This window comes from Xiphophorus maculatus, chromosome 23, assembly GCF_002775205.1.
Source record: "Xiphophorus maculatus strain JP 163 A chromosome 23, X_maculatus-5.0-male, whole genome shotgun sequence".
In the NCBI taxonomy this organism is placed as follows: Eukaryota; Metazoa; Chordata; class Actinopteri; order Cyprinodontiformes; family Poeciliidae; genus Xiphophorus; species Xiphophorus maculatus.
In genome coordinates, this window is record NC_036465.1 from 10584443 (window position 1) to 10605483 (window position 21041).

Sequence of the window (21041 nt, forward strand, 5' to 3'; positions counted from 1 at the left end):
CTTTCTACTATACAGCTGTGCTCTGTGCATCTGCAGAAACAAAACTGTCATCATAGGTGATGTGTGCTGGGTTTTGTCAGGCTGCAGTGTTGACGTTTCTGCCAAGAGCGGTCCGTTTATCCAGCTGTCTGTCTGGATAAATCCACCTGGCTGAAGGCAGGAAAAGACTCAGCTGTGGGGGGAAAATAAAGTGAAATCTCGACTAACTGTGGATGAAACAGAAGCAAACTTGAATGTCGCATGAAAGCCATGAGAGACCCAACTGAAAGTGCCTAAAACTGACACAACCCTCCACCATAAAGCTGAAATCATTTTAATAAAAAAAGGAACAACAAAAAAAAACATCACAAGGTAAGAATAAAGGAAGTGACAGTGAATCCTTCCTTGTAGTTAAAAGGTGAAAGAAAAGAAAGAGATGATGTACTGTCATGATAGAGAGTCAATAGCTAATCTACCTGGATTACTTCAAAGCTGAAGGTGCTTTGGGAAAATCTACGGCCTGACAGGGTAGAGTAAGACTTTATGACATTGTTTGAACGTGCTGAAAGCTTTGTGTTCAAACTTTTCTTACAAAAAAAGAAAGAGTTCATGATAAAACTTGGCTGGTTGTTTAAAGGCTTCTGGCCTGTTTTAGTACAAAACTTATCTTATAAAAGCCAACCTGACAGTTGAGGTTTTGCTCTAGAAGCCAACTTTGAGGTACTTTGCCGTTAAATGTTATCATAAACTGTGAAAAGAGGAGAGCGAGAACATTTTCACATTTCTCCTGTGGCTCACTAGGAAAGCTTTTCTTGGCATGGGCCATTTAGAAAAGTGTGGGAACTACAGACATATATATATATATATATATATATATATATATATATATATATGCACAGCAAATACTGTAAGTACGGTTATGAAGTTCATTTATCAAAATTATTTAGTAAAAGTTTGTTTGAGGAACAGAAACTTAATGAACGTGGAGCATTTAAAGTACTTGCTTGTTGTTTCTCATAGTTGGGCATCTATATAATGTAGTAGATGGTCTGATTGAGCTCTGCAGTGAGGGGAGGAGATAAACAGCAGCGCTTCTATTGTGGTTCTGAGTTAATTTAAGAACAAAATGGGAAGAAAAGGGATTCTGGAATGAAATAGACAAGAATAGTTGTTATTTTTAACACAAATGCTTCTCACTTCCTCTCCATCAACCTTGTAGCTAAACCTTTAGTGTATAATGTGTCATATGTCCTCATTAATTTAAAGCTCTCTATCAAAACCCAGCATCAACCTTTCTCACTGTTAAGGTAAGAAATTACTCTTCTGCTAGTTGATTGTAGATTTGGTGTTTCTGGACTGCACACTCTTTTTGCTCTATTTTCTAATCAGATAAAGTAATCACATTTACATTCTTTAGTTAACCAGAAAGGAGATGAATGATGGGCGTTGTGTTGAGGACCCTGCAATAAGCAGTTTTCCACTTGTGAATAGCACTCATTTCAACATCCAAGTTGTGACGCCAACTGTGAGGCTCTGCTTTTTTCCGTTCACATCAGCGTAAACACATTTAGTGGCAAATTACAGACTAATGCTTCAATGCTTATCTTGGTTAGATAAGCGCTGAGAATCCCCTCCAACATTCCTAAAAAGCATGTAAGCCTCATATGAGCTAAAGTTCTTCATTCATTGTAAATAAAGAATTGCTTTGACCTAAATACTAATTACACATACTTTTGTCAAATTAAAAAGACCCATGCAACACAAGCTGCAACAAGACTTCGTTGCACTGTTTAATTTTTTTTTACTGTGAGTAAGTATTCTGCTTTTTGCAAATAAAAGATTTTAGTTTGCATTTTCCCCAAAGTGGATGTGCTTTACTTTGCCAAGGTCTCACTTTCTGACTTACTCGTGACATTCTCATCAAATTGCTGTAGTCTTGATCAAAATTCATTGCTATCTGTGTGTGAGTTGGAGATTCAGTCGCAGCAGCTAAAAGTTTTACAAAAGAAGCCACTTGCACTATGTTTGCCGTTGTTGTTTTCTTGTGTTTATAGCTAACGCGGTGTGGCAGCTTTATGCGGCTGTTCCTTACTCCATATTTAGTGACACTTACAGGTCCGGGGGAGTAAAAGTAATGTTTTGGGCCAATCTCTGTTTCTCCACGTGGATGAAAACATTTCCGGAAACGGTCAAATTTGGACAAACTTAAGCTCAAGCAAGCATAAACATTTCAAGATAAAAGTAATTAAAGTAACAAGATATTGTTGCCTAATTTTCTTTACCTTGTCTCCTGGTGGATGTGTACGAGTCATTTGGTTGTTTTTCTACCTCCATATCAGTTTTTAATTACTTACTTCAAACTTCTAATCCTATTGCCATCTTTTGCACATGTATAATAAAGTGGTTCACTCTGTGTTAGATTGATATAACTTTTATAAAGTCTTGTATGGAAAACTACATATGTTAGGCCACCACTCTATAAAACTGGTTCAAATCAGGACACAGTAGTGTAAATCCTGTGAATTTGAAATTGCAGAATAAAAATCTATTTCCAATAAACGATACATGATGTGTGACATAAAAAAGGTCTAAAGAGTGCAAACACCTGTGTGAGTGCAAAGCCTTTGAGTTCTCCTCTCCAGCTTAAGGTCTATTATTGAGCTTTTCTTTTCACATCAGATACTATAACAGAGACCAAAGCCAACTGGTTATTTCAGCTGGTGGCTTTAGAAAAACTGTCAGTGGACTTGATTAAGTGTAAGAGCTGTTTCATTAGCTTTCCTCGCAGCAGGTATTTCAACTTAAACACAGGTGCAGCTTTATAACATCGCTAATTACTACGTTTCATTTATGGTTGCAAGCTTCACGGTTCTGACATTGCATCATTGGCGTAGCCTCCATTAGTGATTTTAGTTACAGGAGCGCTTTTCCTGCTAGGGAGTTAAATGGCTGCTGTAAAAGGTCTCAAACCGCTGCAAATAAAGTTCAAAGCAAGGATCTCAGTGGGGGTTCATCAGCCTCTATCAAAGACATTTCGTCTGTAATGTCGACTCTAGGTAAGATGTGTTTATGTCCGCTGTCTAGGCTCCAGCTACATGATTTTCTCCTTTTAACAAATTTTACAACCTATGACGTTTAGTTTGGGTTGTTTCCTTATTGGTTTGATTTGTTTTCCACCAATCTAAGAGCTAAAGCCAAGGATTATTTTTGCAACAGGAGATCAAAAATGCTTCGTTTTAGATACTAATGGTATTAGAGCAATCCCTGCAATAACAAAGTTTATTGGTCTCCTGATAACAATCATCTCTTGTCATTTTTGAGCATTTCTTCTAGGGGTTTACTTTCACTTCAGACACGCGAGTCTAAAGCAAACATTTATGCAGTGTGGCGTTTAGGTTGACTGTGTGAAAAAGAAAATGAGCCGGAAAAATAAACTGTCTTGTTCAGATATTTTAAGGCTCAGATAACCCTGAAAACCCACTTACATTCTAAAGAATTTTGTCGCTTTCCGCTTTTATGAAACGCTTCTCCTTCTTTGGTTGAAAGGCTTTTATTTACCATGTTTCAAATATATCATGCTTACGTTTATGTGTGTGAGAGCATGAAAGTATGTTACCCTTACTCTTTATTGAGGAGTGCATTTGGAAGGCCGTTCGTCTCTGTGTGCTCGCAGACACACACATGAATCTGCACACAGACACACAAGGCTGGCGTGTTTCAAATATGAAAGTGAATTTCAGCTAAGAAGTGGGAAGTGATTTATAAAAAGCTTTAGGGAAAGGCTTCTACCGAGGAGAGAGAAAAGATGCAGCAGAATGCCTCTTCAGAAAGGGAGAGTGGGAGGGTGAAGCTGAACCTAATGTTATAGATAGCATTGCAATCGGTTGGACTGGATATTGTGCCGGTAAGATAAGAGTACGGAGACTCACACCCTCTGAGAGGGAGATATATTGACAAACATGAGAAATATTTTAACTGCTGCATCCGAGTGACTTCAGACTTTGTGTTAAAACAACAATATGCCTTTGACAGGATAATATGATCAGGAATTAGAATCAAAACTAGCTAAGTATGTACTTTTAGTCGACATCTGCAGAATCATTTTTCAACTCTAATCTATGAACCAATGTCATTTTTAGATGGAAAAATAGGGGAAAAAAACCACTGCAAGCTACAGAGGACAAAATTAAATCAACAAATACATCATCAAATCATCGATTAAAGGTAACCATAAGATAAATAAATGTTTAACTAAATGACTGAAAATGTATGCAAAAGACAAATTAATAAATGTCATTAAATCATTAAAATAAAAGTTATTATAGTGCATAATTAATTAAATGCATTGTTATTATTTCATGGTCCGTGCTCATACAATGTCACCGTTTTGTCAAACTTGTCCATCGGAGAGTGGGGCGATGGGCGGGGCAAACACCAATCTATTGAACTTCATTAGCTTAGCTTGATTCTTTGAAAATCTTCAATCCTCTGGAAAGTTCTGGAAACTTTCTGTGAGTTCATTGGTGAGATTTTACAATAAGACAACATGAAAGCAGGAGAGTCATCCAGGCCATGCAGCAGATAAAGTTGAAGAATTGATTGAACGCCACACAGAGGAAGTTGGCTTCTGATTGCATCTTCCAATTCGGGAAATGGCTAAAGGGCAATTTCACCTTATTTTTCACTACCCGGAGCATCTTTAATCAGCTCTAGTTTAAGAACTATGAATCTCAGGCACTTCATACCTGGATTAGATTATTCAATAATATTTTCAGGATATTTAAAATCCTGTTTGTGATTTGTGAAACCTTTATTTGATATCTGAAGATTCCATAAAGGGCGAGTTTAGCGTTTTTCATGCATCTAAACCACATTAGAACAGTTCCAGCTCAAAAACAACTTTACTTATACACCTCAAACATGAACTAATTTATTTTGCACCGACATTTGTGCCTCCAGACAATTCTGTCTTGCATGTCTGCATACAATTTGATTTTATGTTTCATCTTTGCTCTTTGACCTGCACTGTCAATGTGGAAACTGTTATATAGACAAATTACTACGTGGAAAATCCTCATCAGAAATAAAGGCTTTCAAACATCAACTGTGTGTTAGTTTATAAAATTCCTGAAATAAATTAGCTTTTTAATAATATTTGAATCTATTGAATAGGTTTGTATGCGAGGGAAGGCAAATAAAACAGTTTGTTTGCCCTCTGTGGACTCTATATGGTAATAGTTGTAAAGCGCAAAGTCTTGTTTCTGTTTTCTGATCCGGCCACAATTGAGTCACATCAGCCTCCGTCAGTCAGAGTTTGCCTGCATGTGCCAGCATAACTGATTACCAGCTTGCAATTCCACGTTGATGACTCAGCTCATCCTGCTTATTCCAGCATATTTATTTTATACGAGCAGCACAGACACAGGAGAGAGCGCGCTTTCCCCACCTTCTAATGCAACACTACAAGAGACTTCAGTGAACAAAGCAAAGACAGTGGTGCATACTGAGAAACCCCCGCTTCAGCTGGTATGAAAATCCAATATTTCCGTTAAATGAACCAAATGAGATTAAAAACAACTAACCATTGCATATTTTCAATTTTTTTGTAAATTAAGCAATGTTTTTAGATGAAAATTAAGAAAGAAAACACTGGGGCTTTTATTTAGATAATTATTCCATTTATTACATGATCACTTAAAAAAAAATTGTAGCTGAAGCTATATCAACACAATTGCACAGTTACATTATTACTCCACTTCTTGAACTAGTTACTAATCAGATTATTAATTCAGAAATTTGGATATTTGATAAAAATGTATTGTCTGAAAATACTCTAAACCCAAATGATGCTCACATTTGAATTGTGGACATTTAGTATGGGAATGAAAAGAGTTGTACCTGGTAGAAGTGGCTGTCCTGTCATTCCTATAGGAGGCATCCCCATGTTATTCATAGCAGCTGCCCAGGGGTTGGGGTCAGACATGGGCATCGTCATCGAGTTGGAGTCCATTGTCATGTTACAGATCCCTTCTGCAGAGAAAACAAAAAAGAAACAATCTTTGTCAAACGAGCAAACCGCCAGAATTCCTGCTCATATTGGTGACCAATTACTGTACTACTTCAATGGGAGAGTATTCACCTCGTTTTATGACTTATTCATATGCAAAGCCTTAAAACCCTAAATAATGTCCATCATTTCATCACATCAACAAAACTTGATGGTATATAGACAAAATATGATCCAGCATGGAGGCCAAACCCTCATTAAGTTAATGATAAGAGTAAGGTATGACCCTATCACTGGTCTCAATGTACACTCAGGTTTAAAATCTTACAGCTCAAAAAAACACTAAAACCTCTCAGGCATGCAGCTCTTATGGTTTAAAGTTTAGTAAAATGGCAGGGAAGAACGTTTTCTCTTCTAGAGCATAGAGAAAAGAGATGCTGCACAACGCCAGTGTGTTGCTGCACACTAATGGTCAAGTGGCTGAGAGAAAGCAACTACAAATCCAATTGCTTACAAGAAAAACATAATTTTTCCATTTTGAAATATTTCTGGTAGTGAAAAACAGCAAGAGATTGCTTACATGAGCAGATAGCCTCACTACTTAATCAGCCAATACCAGCTTGTTATGATTTTTGATAATGAATTGAAATTATTAAGTGAGTCTTTCTTCAAATATGTATTTACCAAAATCACATGGGTGATTTATGTAAATATCACCAATGTCACAGTGGAGATATTTACCAACAAAGCAGAGGAAATTATTGCTTTTCTGTTTCCAAAAATGCAATCAGATCAGGTCTTGTGCAAATACCAAAAAGTAAAAAATGTAGTTTTACTACCTTTTTACCATAAAGTGAAAATCTAACATCAAGATTAATTGAGAGAGTTATTGGGATGAATAGTTAGTAATCTAGCAATCAGCTACCAAATAAAGTATTAATCCCCTTTATGGAAAAAAAATATAAAGTTCCACACTTTTAAGAAAGACCTGAGAAGTCTAAATTAACCAGAATAAAAACGATTTTTCAAAATGTATATATTACTGTAAAGCTGAAGTAAGAGCTTCACACTAAAGTCAGTTTCCAGCCTTTGTTTGTTTGTTCTCTGAGGGGAGAGGAGGCCACCACTAGTTTGCAGTCAGTCTCTGAACACTGATTTCAACAGTACTGTCACGGAAAATCTAATTATCTTTGTGCTGCTGTTTGTTTGGTAGCTTCAGCTGGCCGGCCTTTTGACTCTTCCTGTCTCAGTGACCAGCACTGAGAGCCCCCTGGAAATGATACTGTATCACAGAGGAAAAGCTTCAACTCGATTTCAAAACGTTCCTTGGAAGAGTAAAGGTTGACGAATGGGATTAGATTAGTAATAACATAGAAAAGAACAGCAGTGCATCCCCTGCTCTGCTTTTCTTTGCAGGGCACAGAAAATAATGTCTAAAACTAGATTATTATGGTGCGAAGCATAAATCCTGATGCCATCAGGCACTCCTCAGACAGTCTGTAACTAAAATGTCGATAAATCTTCTATTTAGCCTAACATTATGCACACATCTTGCCAAACCAACCGCCACCAGAGTTTGTGCATTCGAGTGCTGCATAATAAAGCAAATGCATTCAGGACTGCACAATAAAAATCCTGCAAGAAGGTCAACATGTACACATCATATGTCAACTGGCAGCTCATTCTTCCTGTCTGCAGTCTATTTCACAGCTCTAAATGCTCTTTAATTCTCTCCTCTGGTCGACCTCTTTCTCTCTGACAGACCTGTAAATTGCTGTGACTGCTGGCCAAGACAGACTGCCCTCTTCTACAATGCCAAAGCAAGCACAACTGTTAATAATGAGAAGAGCTGTACTCGGCACACACTTTACACTACAGAAGGTCTCAGGCAGGGCACACTTTAGAGCCAACAGGTATGAATGTACTGTATGTGCTTCTGTCTGAACACAAGCCAATATATTGGTATTCTCGGTGTTGAGACACAGCTGGCAATGTGTAATAATGCTGTGTGCCTCTTTGCCTTCCTCTCTGAGTCACTAATTGCAGAGCTGTCTGCTGTCGCTGCCACAGAGAGGCCTGATAAAACCAAGCGTGCCTGTGTGTCGCTGTGATAATGCTGCTGACGAGGACTTCACAGGCTTGTTAACGAACACAGCCCTATTAACTGGGGACACTTTTCCAGGAGTTAAAATGAAGGAGGAGAGGAGCAGTGAGGAGCTATTTTATAGCTGTTTTATTACAGTTTTACAGTACATTAACCAGACTCTCCAGAGAGCTGATGAGTACACTCACTCCCGGGTGGACAGGTGATGTCTTCTGGTTAGAGAAGTCCTTTAGTTTCCCTAAGAACTAAATTAGAATAAATTGTGTCCATAATATGACTGTTTATCCTATTTACAGACTGATGATGGATGAATGGATGATGGACGGATGTATGGATGATAGACAAATGGATGAATGATGGATAGTTGTACGGACGGTGAATGGATGGATGGCAGATAAATTGATGGATGACGATGGATGGATGATGAACAGCTGGATGATAGATGAATGGACAGCAGATGAAACCCGGCATTTGAGGGTTTTTTGAAGTTTTTTTCTTTTTCCTCCACGCATTTGTTACATTTAAATTGAAAATAAATCTAAATATGTGTCAAATTTTATAAAAAACAAGTCATCATGTGTGACTTCTGGAACAGCTTGGAATGAACAAACAAGCAGTTTGACAAAATAATAATTTTTAATATTGCTTGGATTTTACAAACAATTTGTCTAAAAGCCAGTGAGACACTAAACACCAATAATTGCTGCAAAACATTCTGCTCATCTGTTCTCAAAATGCAAGCTAAAAAAAATTTATAAAGCCCACTTATTATTTTATCTAATAGGTTGCTAGATAAAAACAGAAGCAGAATCCATTTTAATTCCTCACCAGACAGGGCACATATTGATTGTGCAGCTCAAATTAAAGTCCCACGCACTTAATCGATTCAGTCAGAAATGTTCAAGTGCGCTTGGAGTGGAGGTCAAGTTATCTCCACTATGCTAGCCTCTTGACCCTGCTGACAAAAAGTCTCCATTGGAGTCATTCGTCCCACAATTCATGTGTTTACTGCAGTACACATTCATTTAGTTCTCTCATTTTCCACTCCAATTTGTTTTCACCACACATTAGTGGTCAATCCACTCTCCTATTTCCACAATATACTCGTTTATTTGTTCATATTGTGTTCTTGGAGGTGAACCTGTGCATGTCCATCCCTCAGTACTTTTGATATGACAACATGCCCTTGAGGGCAACAGTTTAGCCCCCTAAACGCGCCATGTGACACTCATGAATTGATATGTGGAGTCCAGTAAGGAATAGCAAACAGCTGCAGACACACAGGGGCTGCAAATGCATGAAAACACGGATAGACGCACACAGGTTCACCTTGGCGGAAAGGAGAACCAGCAGCAAACGCTGTCAATAAGGAAATCAATGTCAGTAAATATCCAACAATGAAACATGAAGATGAGGTCTTAGCAAAGCCATTAACATGCACATCCAGCTGAAGAGCTCAGAGCAAGGGTAAATGAAAGATAGAAAAAGAATCAATAAAAATAATAATAATAATAAAAAAAAAAGATTTTCGGCTCTTAGCTGAAATGACTGTTTCATGCAAATGCCAAATCTAATTACACAATTTGAACAATCTTAGCATGTGTAGCCCAAGACCTCCTGACACTGAGATCCAAATGTGGAGCTCTGAAGACTGGAACTTAATAAGTCAATCTGGTCAAGCTTGGCTGCATTTAAATAGAGGTGCAGAGGTCATATTTTTCCCTCTTCTCATGGGATCGCCTGACACTGTTTCAAAATGCAAAGCTTCGAAATACAGTAAAATGAACAGGATAATAATATGTGCCTTGCTTTTATTAGGCTGCATATTTTAGCATATTAAAAAGTGATCCGGATAAACCCTTTTGAGATTTTAAAAACCGAATGCTAGACAAGTTCTTTTTATTTTAGTAATTCAATTAAAAAGTGAAATGCACAGATTTACTAAAATACAGTGATGTATTTAAGCATTTATTTTGGTTAATATCGACTCAGAGTCAATATTTTTAGAGTCGAAAAGACAGCTCAAGAAGCTGGCTAATTTCATATTGCTGGATGCAAACATATTAAAGAAAAGTTGAGTGGAAGAAAAAACAGAGGTGGAAAAAGGTGCAAAAGGATTGGGGGATTGTAAATTTAACAGTCACCTCACACAGACACATTTAGGTTACACTGCTGCAACTGAACCAAGGAAATGTTGGAATCATCATCAATGTGAAAAAGAGGCCCAAAATCCAGTCTCCAAATGAACGTAAATTTTGCATTTGATTGAGAAATCAAGATCTTATACTCTGGAAAAAGATTGGAAAGGCACCAAATTAAACTTTGATTTGGGTCATCTGACAGTGTTGGTCCGCTGGGTTTTCTGGAGAGCAAAGTCAACACAGCGGTTCCTCTGCCAACAAGATTTACAGAGATGCCGCTTTAATTTTCCACCATGACATGCCAACTGCCTACGGCTAGCAGTTCCAATACCTAGTTTAATTAGAACCAGCAAACCAGCTCAATCTAAACCTTGTAGATAATTTATGCAGTCAAGAAGGAGGAGAGAGTCCACATCCAATAAAGCAACTGGACTTTAGTTTCTCTTTTTGAACTAAATTAACATTCCAATAGTTTTTAAATTTACTGAGATTCAAATGTTTATCTAAAGCGCTTTTATAAATCAAAGTATGTTCGGAGAATAATACAGGCCACCCTGTATGAAAGCAACCTTTACCACCAGAGTATATTGTTTGCATTCAGGATATTGCCCATGGCAATTAAAGCAATAGTGATTTCCATTCAGCTCGGGTCCATCCAGCCCAAAGCTTTCCTGATACTCATTCTCTGCAGGCTGTGACCAGCTTTTAGCTTCCCTAAAATTCCCCCAGGAGGTAGATAGGAAATTCAGTCATTTAAAGGCCCCATTGGCCTTAAGCCCCAACAGCAGGCAGAGAAAAAGACGCTGGGGGCCATTTAGTCTAAAATGTGCATGGTTTTAACAGCTAACCAGAGATTCATGATGGCCCCTAGAGAGTAAATTCAAGGGGGAGCTAAAGAGATGAGGGATGGAGATAAAATGAGAAAGAAAAGGTTGCCTTTAATGGGGGGTTGCGATGCTGATGTAAGAGAATGACAAAAGAAGTGAGTGAAATGAGGGGAGCATTTAGAGCTCACATTCAGACACAGCAACAGCTGATGAAATGCAGAAGACTGGCCTTAAAAACAGCAACTATTTTATTCAGCCAGTCCTTAAGTTTTGGTTAAAAAAACAAAACAGAAGAAGAGCATCGACTGGTTTCTGTTTTCCTAAAACTGGAAAATGAACACGGTCAGCATTTTAACACAGACAGACACACCATTAGAGAAAAAAACATCAGCCCAGATTCTTGTCTAAACATTTCATCAAACATTTATTCAAAGGAACAAAAAGCAGAGACAACATGTCTAAGTTCAGGGAGTGAACTTGAAATGAGTGACTGTTACTTTTGTCAGCTCATTAAAGTGGCCAGTGCTCATGTAACCTGTTCTCTCTCTACACAGATATGTCTGTCGTTACTCCTCACCACTCAGAAACACCAAACTTTCTAACTTTCTACATGAAAACTCCTTAAAGGTGACCTATTATGCTTTCTTCAACATGTTAGGATACGTCTTTGGGCTATACAAAACATATTCTTTACATTTTTTGCACAAAATTATTCTTATTTTAGTCTGGTCAGTTCTGACTATTTTGAGCTCATTTCAGAATGAACTGTTTTAGGGCCTCTTCTTGCTTTAAATCCAAATAAGCTGCTGCTGGCCACATCCCCCAACTCAACGTTTGCATTCACGTGAAAACGGCTGCAAAAAGATGTGCCATTATACAGCCTTACATCTTTGAAAAACAGAAGTGGAGCCTCCTGCACAACCAACCAGCATGCACCAAATGGTTTCTGAATGGTAAGTCAACAACAAAACATTTGTCTTTTCCAGCAGTCATTGTACAGTGCATACAGAAGCAAAACCAGCTGACCACTATTATTATATGCCTATTATCATTATTATATACTATATTAAAAGATCAGATGAGTGGTTTAAAAGCATAATGCACATATACAGAGACCATTGTTTTGATCCAGAGAAGGGGTGAATGCCCTCTCTGGGTCAGGGACAGGGTCCTGCCCCAAGTGAAGAAGTTTATGTCTGTCAGAGTCTTTTTCATGAATGAGAAAAATGGGAGTTAGAGGTGGATTGGTGCAATGTCTGCACTGTTCTGTGAAGAGAAAGCAGAGCTGAAAGATGAATTTACTGGTCAAACTACAGTATGTTCCCTCCCTCATCTTTGGTCTCGAGCGCTGAGTAGTGACCAAAAGAATAAGATAGCAGGCTCAAGCAGAAGAAAAGAGTTTCCTCCACAGGTATCTGTACTCTCCCATTGCGACTCCTCTGCATCGAGAGGAGCCAGTTGAGGAGGTCCGGGCATCTGGTTAGGATGCCTCTCTTTGTTGAGGTGTTCCAGTAACAATCCACTGGGAGGAAACCCGGAGGAAGATCCAGGACTATGTTTCTCAGCTGGTCTGGAACGCCTTGGCACTCCCTAGAAGAACTGGGCCAAATGGTAGGGAAGAGGGAAGTCTGGGTCTCTTTGCTTAGGCTGTTGCCCTCGTTACCAAACCCTGAATTAATAGGAAGACAATAGATTAATTGAAATATACATCAGAGATTGCTTCTGTATTCCTTTTGTTTTGTGGCTAACAATGTGGTGGCTGGCTGGGAATGGCTGTGGGAGAAATGTGTGTTTTCCAAGTAAACAACATAATCAGGAACCCATGCCAACACCTAATTTAGACATTAATGACCAGGATGGCAAAGCTCCAGACGATGGAGGTAATTGTAAGGATGGAAAAGAAAAGATATGTTATTGTTATTATAATATGTAGTAACCATTTCTTGTTTTTCGAAACACCTTCCAGGCAGTATTAAAATCAATGTTACTGTCAATCAGTGACCCATTTCAGGACCTAATATTAATCATAGCAATAAAATGTTAAATTAAAATTGTTTTATGGAATATGATTTGTTTTATTTCTCAATTTAAAAATAAAGAGTTATCTACCCCAAAATATACTGATAATCTGATATTAACATTTCAGGCTAAAGCACATGTAAAAAAGTGGAAACAATATTAATATACATTTCTCAGCAGTGAAATATAGAGCTTAACAGGACCTGTTTAGGATTAACTACTCGTCATTAGCTTGTCAAGCTCCTAATGACAGCAAACACTAAATAGAACAAGCATATTTACAGCAACTATTAAATTTAACTGGTGCTTGTTCAATATTTTACAACCTATTTCACCAGATTTAACTGAGTTCCTCAATTGGTTCTCTGTTTAAGCCGACAACAATCTGTCTCATGAGTCTTATTAATATAATTAAGATTACAATAGCTGTATTTAAAATTTTTGTCTTTGTCTTAATCCTGATTATTTGTTAATTTTGTGGGTTTCTCCTGTTTTGTTTTTCTTTTTTGCATCTAGAGGATTATTAGATCTTGTGCTGTGAAATGATCAAAATTCAATGTTGAGAAAACAGATGAATTTTATTACATTTTCCTACCTGCCCCTGAACCAAAGAAAAATAAATAAATCTCTGAATATTTGCCGTTGACTCCTGAGTCTTCCACATAGTATTAAAGATGAAGTCTGGCATTTTCCATTTGAAAGACTGTGTGAAGTCTGCATACTTATGCACGCAAACAGAAAGCCTCGCTAACCTTTTTTGACCTTAATCTTCTCCTGAATGCAAGTCTGCGTGTTTGTGTTTCTGAGTATCAGAGGTGGTGAGAAAGAGTAGAAAGAAAACCTCCATGCATTTTCATAATAATCTCTGATTATTTATGGAAACTCTTTCAAAGTAGATCCATTTATTTTTTATTAACGTACACATTTTCAGTGTCTGTTTAATAATGTATTACTGCCCTCTTCTCCAGTTCTTTGATCTGTTAATTATGATGAAACTGCTAGGGGTCTGATGATTAGTGCTAGCACAGTGAGGAGCCCCCTGAACGTTATAATACACCGGTGACAACAAAGTGAGAATGTAAGGAGGACAGAAGAAGCCAGAAGACAGTCTGACCTCAAGGAAGGAATAAACTTGGAGAGGATCTCCCTCTGCTGTTATTTTTTTAATTGCCTCAACTCATTAGAGTGACTAAAAACTGGAAAAATTGTCCAAAATGGAGAAATAAGTACATAATGCAGATTTTAGAGTTTGATGCATACTTTTCTGTTTCATGTTTTTAAATAAAATGTTCTGCTAATAAATAATAAAAACAAAGTTGACAAGTTAACTTGAGCCAGACTGGATCTAACAATCTGAAATAATGAGATTCAGGTACGTTAGGAAATTAGTAATATCTAATCAGCTCTTTATCTTAAATCGTTGCATGTTTGTTTCAGCAGAAATTGTTGTTTGAAACATTCCTGTTGCCTCAATCCAGAAACTAAAAGCCAGATAGTTAAAGACCAAATAAATGAAATCCTACATGAGTTATCTGCAGTTTTTAAAGTGAGTTTAAGGGAAATTTGCAACAAAGAGACTTTTAAGAAAGCAAATCATATTCAGTGTTTCACAATTTGATTGCTGTAGACACCAAACCCAGCAGATGGTTCCAAAGGTCAAATGACAGGCTACAAAATTAGGACTGTAAAAGCCAACATGAACCCAATCCTCAGCAAAGGTGAACTGTCAATTCCTTAGTCCAGGACTAATGCATATTTAATGCTATTCAACTGACTGCAACAGTCAATCAAAGTCCAAGGGCATCAAAACAAACCTTTCCTGGAGAAGTGAAATAATTCACAATTTCACACCCATGACCCACAGAGATCCTCATCAGAATGTGATCTGTTTCTGTACATCACAAAAGTAGTTTTAAACATTTATTAGGAGTTTATGAGCCCATGCACCAAATCAGAGAGGAGAGTCTGATAGGAAGCCAAACAGTCCAACAGAACCTACATCAATCACTTAGACACATTAAAAAAAAAAATTTTTTAGAACATGAAATTGACAAAAAAAAAAAAAAAAACAAATGGAAAGAGATTGCATGAATGGTTTCAAGTCAGTTACATAAAATTTATTCATAACAACAATTCACAACAAATATCTTTGACCAGATAAATTAGTTTTCATTTGCTAAAAATGGTGCATAAACATTGTTTACCATTTAAACATGTTCAGGATTTTCCTTACTTTGAAAATTAATGAGAATTTATTTATTCTTCTCAGTTAAGGTGGTTCTGCATCCAAATAACCTTGGTTTCAAACCGAGCTATGAGAGCATCATACAACTGTCTTCAGTCAGAGGCATCTTTAGATACGTTGCCAGACTGACAGCATCACCGTCCACAATGATTCTCTCAAGACACTTCGATGCACAAGGTATCTTAAGATACAGCAATATTTAATCTCCATTTGGGAAAGATAAATTATACTTGAATTGAATTCAATTTGGGTTCAACAAAAGCAGCTCTGCTTTGCTACATTTGTCACAATAAAATGATAAAATCATCTTCTGAGGCCTTTTTTATCTAAGAATGTGTACTAGGCCTGTCCATACATCCGATGCTGAGCAGCTGTTTATATCTGAAATGACAACCAGCCAAAGAGAAAGTCCTATTGACATTCAACATTTACATGAATCTCACGAAGGAGGAGTCTAGCAGACTACAAACCCTCCATAATAGGCAGATTACTTGTAGTAAACAACCTCAATTTCAGCTGCCTTATCAGGAGGCATTTTATACAAACAGAGCAAAGGCCCTTGTGTTTGTGTCAATGCTGTCAAGTAGGAACATCTGCTCCTGAACAGGCGAAAGCTCTTCCCACCTTATCGGGCCGAGAGAAGAGACGGACATGAACAGATTACTCAGATATCTTGGGATGAGAAAAGGAATGAGAGATAAAACCACATGAAAGAGAGAAAAAGATTACAAACTGGGCTGTAAAGTCCCCACAACAAGGCTATCGAAGCTCTCTGAATAATGTGTTGTGATAATGATGTGAGGTTCTGAATAGAGGCTGTAATACAAGATTTTGTATCGCTTCATGTGTGGAAAAAAGACAGTTTTAACAGAAGAAAAAAACAAGCCAGTTCTGAAAAGGTGATGTTTGCATCATGCAGATAGTGGCTGAACTGTGAGGTCCAAACATCAGCAGGAGTCTGCCTCTGACTAAACCCAGCAAACTCAGGCTCAAGATGGAGTATAAAACCCATTTTATTCATTAAATTTCTATAAATTTGAAACTGCGTAAGATCCTAATTGTTTCAATGGTTCTGAATAGTAACCAGCTGTTCAGAAACTCACAAATTACATATTCTAGTGTAAATATTAACACCAGATTGCAAGTGGGCTGTAAAACTCTGATCTATTCATCTCCAGTCAGAACAAATAAAGCAATATGTTAAATAATTTAAAAACAAATTCAACATTTTAAACCATCTTGAAAACTCAATTTAAAACTACTATTTCTTAATTTTTTCTAGGATGTTACAGCTACAGAAGCCAGTGTCCAAAGAAAAGCTCTAGAAGACGTTCAGGACGCTGAGGAAATATTGATCAAGACAACTTTAAAGCATACATCAAAGTCTTGCTGCTTTGAAGCGAAGTAAAAAGAAATGAGGGGAGACTCTGGGTGTTTGCACAGGACTTAAAGGGATGCAGCTTCTCATATCTGTGCAGACGGGTGTTTAACTTCTCTGGTTCGGCTCGAGCTGCTGCACCATCAAGTTCTCTGTATGCAAATGGTTTGAAACTCAAATTTTGTTGAATCTAAATAAATGTGACAGCAGTCATTGTTTTAACACTTCAGAAACAAGCTTACTTCTGGCAAAAAAAAAAACTTTTTGAGCACTATAATTCTCCACATACTGTTCAAAAGACAAAAAAAAAAAGAAAAGGAAAAAGATGTGAATATTTTTACAACTGGAAGTGGCGCTAACGAAGGCACCAGCAGTCTGACAGGATGTAGGAGCCAGCTGATTGACCATATCCTGTCACAAAACATCTGCTGCTGATCTGTAGGAATGATGAGCTCTGAGACAAACATGTTCGCGGATGTGTCTGACAACCTTCTGTCTTTACTGACAGCAATGAAGATTTAGCCAATCACCAAGAGACTGATTATTGTTCTGCATTTTTGCGACATCTGAGAGAAAAGTACAACACAGCGGGGACATCTGGAGAACATACATTGGAGTAGATGTGTCTCTTTATCAGCTGCTAACTTATCAGTCAAACCCCTAACCCATGACATGAAACTGCTGTCTTATTAATTTAATATGAACATAATGAACCAGAGCAGGTTTATCAAGCTTGATGAAGCAAATTATGCTGCACATTGCCGATGCACATTTAATTCAAAATACCCAGCTCACACTGACACCAAAGGGGTTAAAGACACACAGACCTGGAGATCTCATTACGGAGCAGAAGGAAAATTGTCTCATTTTAATTTGCAAAGGATGTAAAGCACCTATTTGACTGTTCTGCTGGAGAGAAGATGAGAAGCAAGGAGACAGATTCTGACATATTTCTTAAAAGTAGCCAAGATGTCACATCATTAAATACTGATTTGTGAGAAGTCAATTTGATGGTACAGATGTAGAGAGGTAGACCATTACTAGCGCATCAATCTAAAAAAGGGACAGATGCAATAGGCTATTTTATTATTTCAAGCTGTGCAGAAGGAGAAGATAAAACCCACCATGAGTCCTGAGGGACCTGAGCCAACAATTTATGCAATAGTTAAGACCTTAAAAACAAACCTGATGAAGTACATATAATTCTGCATGCATTTAAAGCACATGTAACAAGGCTTCAATAAAGAATGCTCTCCGTTTTATTAGACAGCTTGCAGAGACCAATCTGAAATTGGCTGCAGGATCTCATCAGCATTTATATTGACGGAGCTACAGCACAGATACATGATATAGTGTAGCAATGCAAACAAGGTGCAATGCTACACTATCAGGGTTTAATCATAAGTGTGGTAAACATATGGCGGGAATCTAGAATAAAATTCATTTATGGTTATGTTTTTGATTTATCTTTCAAGGTTTAGTTTACAAATGGGCAAAAAAGGGGAAAAGCACAAAATAAAACCAACAGTCTCTGGTCCTTCCTGGCAATAGTTTATGTAGTAATAAACTGTATTTGAAAACTAAAATAAAAGGTGGAGTTCAAACAGACACCTACTGTAGTTTCTAGCGAGCTTTGTGATGTTTACAATCGTTTAGTCTAGTTAAGAGAATCTGAACTAAACTGATATCTAAACTAACTTATTTAGTGACTGTGGACACAAATAAAAAGTTATGTGTCATCAGCAAGCATAATGCATATGCTAAAAAAAAAACACAAAAAAACCCTGCATAGGTTCACACCTCTATCTGGGAAACAAACTGAGGTTGGAGTGTCTATGTGGCATAAAAAATTAACTGTCATCAAATGTGTTCAATCAGAGCAGACAACAAAAAACATCTGTGCCATGATTTTTAGATTACATTTTGTCTCCCCATCATTTCACACCAGATATTCTGATTGTGATCAATAATTATTATTTTTAGCGTATTTATTGCACCATGCTCCCTCTCATATAACAAGTCTTAAATATTGATACGATCAAGCAACTGAAAGTGTGTGGAAATGGCATATCATGGAAAAAGCTAGAATAAATAATTATTCAGCTGAATGGCAGCAACCTACAAAAACTGACAGGGTTCTGAACTTTTCTGACTAATCTACTGAGATTCATAATGACAGGAAAACTGAGGCTGTAAGGTCATACAAGCATTGATATTGTTTGAACTTGACATCTGATTTTCTGTACTCATCACTGTATATTCCAGTCATCAGTAGACATATTACAGCAGATTAATTAAAATAATGTTTAAGACCTTATACGTAGTAACACATATAAACAAAAAAAATATAGATTACATTTCCCTCTAGTGTAAAGCAATGCAGAGAATGTTTATGTTTCCTACTACATTTGCCCTGATCTTGGGACAACAATCCATTCTTCCAAATGAAAGCTAATCACTTGCTGGAGATTTTCCATCTCCCTTATTTCCAGTGACCATCTGTCTGAACTGCAATCCAAAGAACTTTAGAGGCATGAAAGCCACTCTGCAGAGAGTTGGTGCAAATGTTGGTGTCAATACAAATAGGTGCCATTGTACCTTTGATTTTTCTCATATTGCTATACTTTATAATGCCTCCAAATAGCCATAAGTGCAGAACTACTTTCAGTCCTGAACTATGACACAAACAAACAAGTGCTGTTTGTGCTTTCTGAGTTGGCACAGCCTTCAACAATATATCTGGGGGAAAAAGCCTCCAATACAGAAACTTAAAGCACAGAAAAAAGATCAATAAAATGAGTCAAGCTTTGCAGGTCAAAATAAATAAAAAATTCCAAGTGTTTTAGGTGAAAAACAGTGCATGAGGTATAAACCAAAATACGGTTTACACTTCAGAGATTGCTAAACCTAATGGGGAATCTAACAGCTGTGCAGTTTAATTGATCCCACATGTAATGCAACTCAAAGACAAAATAAGAGTCTTTTTTGAGCAAAGTTTCTGTAAGTGCTTAGTACTCTTCAGAACAGCAGGGCCAGGAGAGATTAGCCTTCTTGGATTTAACGTTTAGCCCACTGATGTGTTGTTTGATACTTCTGTCTCTGTGCGGAGATTAAGGATTGGGATCTCCTACAGCTTGCTAGTGCAGCTTTCATCTGTTAACCTTCATTAACTTCAGCAGATGTATGAAAATATAAAATCACAACTTAAAATTCCTTAGTTAGGTGTGGAAAAACAGTGCAACCATTTCTCTTTGCCGCTCATTGTGACTTAATATCCTTGTATACCGTAGATAAAGGTCTGCTAAAACCTTCAAATCTTAGTCTAGATTCTTCTCCTTTTTCTCATATGGTCTAGATCAGTGGTTCTCAAACTTTTTTCAGTGATGTACCCCCTTAAAAATATAATTTTAGTCAAGTACCCCCTGACACGGGCAAAACGTTTTTGGAATAAAAAAGAGGTACAGTGCTGTAAATACCCTGTAAATACTGAATATAAAATTCAGTGCATGAACACACATTTATATTTTATCGAACTTTTTACAAAATAATTTTTCCCAAGACTTATTATGAGGAGCCTACTGATTTTTTAAAGATATTTTGAAAAGCTTCACGTACCCCCTGCAGTACCTCCACGTACCCCCAGGGGTACGCGTACCCCCATTTGAGAACCACTGCTCTAGATAATCCTATAGTACATAACATAAACACGCTCAATGTTTGTTTACTATACACTTTCTGCTTTGTTTACCCACTCCAACCCTAATTTGCCTTCAGTTTTAGCATCATTATTGAGACAGGAGCTTGAAGGCAAATCCCCAGCTTTTGAGATTAACTATTCTACGAGTGGGGGCAAAGCAGTAAAAGAAACAGAGCGTTGGAGAAATTAACCATCTTACGGTTTACGGGCAGAAATCTCCTGAGTGACCAAGAGTTAAATTCGGAAGAGCTGATTAATTTCCTCTTATTTAACATTTTTATTATATCTTTGCTGTTCTTTTATGTTCTCCTGATGCAGTACTAACACCACCGAGGAGAAAAATTAAAGAAAGAAAACCTAAATCTCAGGTGTTTAGGCTGAAGGTCACATGAATGGATTACTTTTTAATATTTTAACCCGGATCTCTAAGCATCGCTCGACTGCAGAAAGTGTGAGTTTCTCAAAGGAGCCTGCATCTGGTTGCTAGCCTTGAAGGAGTTTGGTGTTTAACAGGCAACCACTACAAAGGCAAATCATTGCTCAGTACAAGAAACATAAATTGAACGTGTTTATTGACGCCTGAAGGACAGTTTGACAACCTAAGAGGGGGAAAAAAATACAAGCTGGAACATTTCTTTAGGTCT

At 37.4% G+C, this 21041-nt stretch overlaps 1 protein-coding gene across 4 annotated transcripts in view; it reads right to left on the reverse strand.

The window, feature by feature from the left end:
- Positions 1 to 21041, reverse strand: part of enox2 (ecto-NOX disulfide-thiol exchanger 2) — a 193783-nt gene that overhangs the window by 62823 nt on the left and 109919 nt on the right. For all 4 annotated transcript variants that reach the window (XM_023328396.1, XM_023328395.1, XM_023328397.1 and 1 more), the window contains one exon: positions 5878 to 6009. In XM_023328396.1, coding sequence (XP_023184164.1) covers positions 5878 to 6009 — 132 coding nt within the window. The remainder of the gene's footprint in view (positions 1 to 5877; positions 6010 to 21041) is intronic.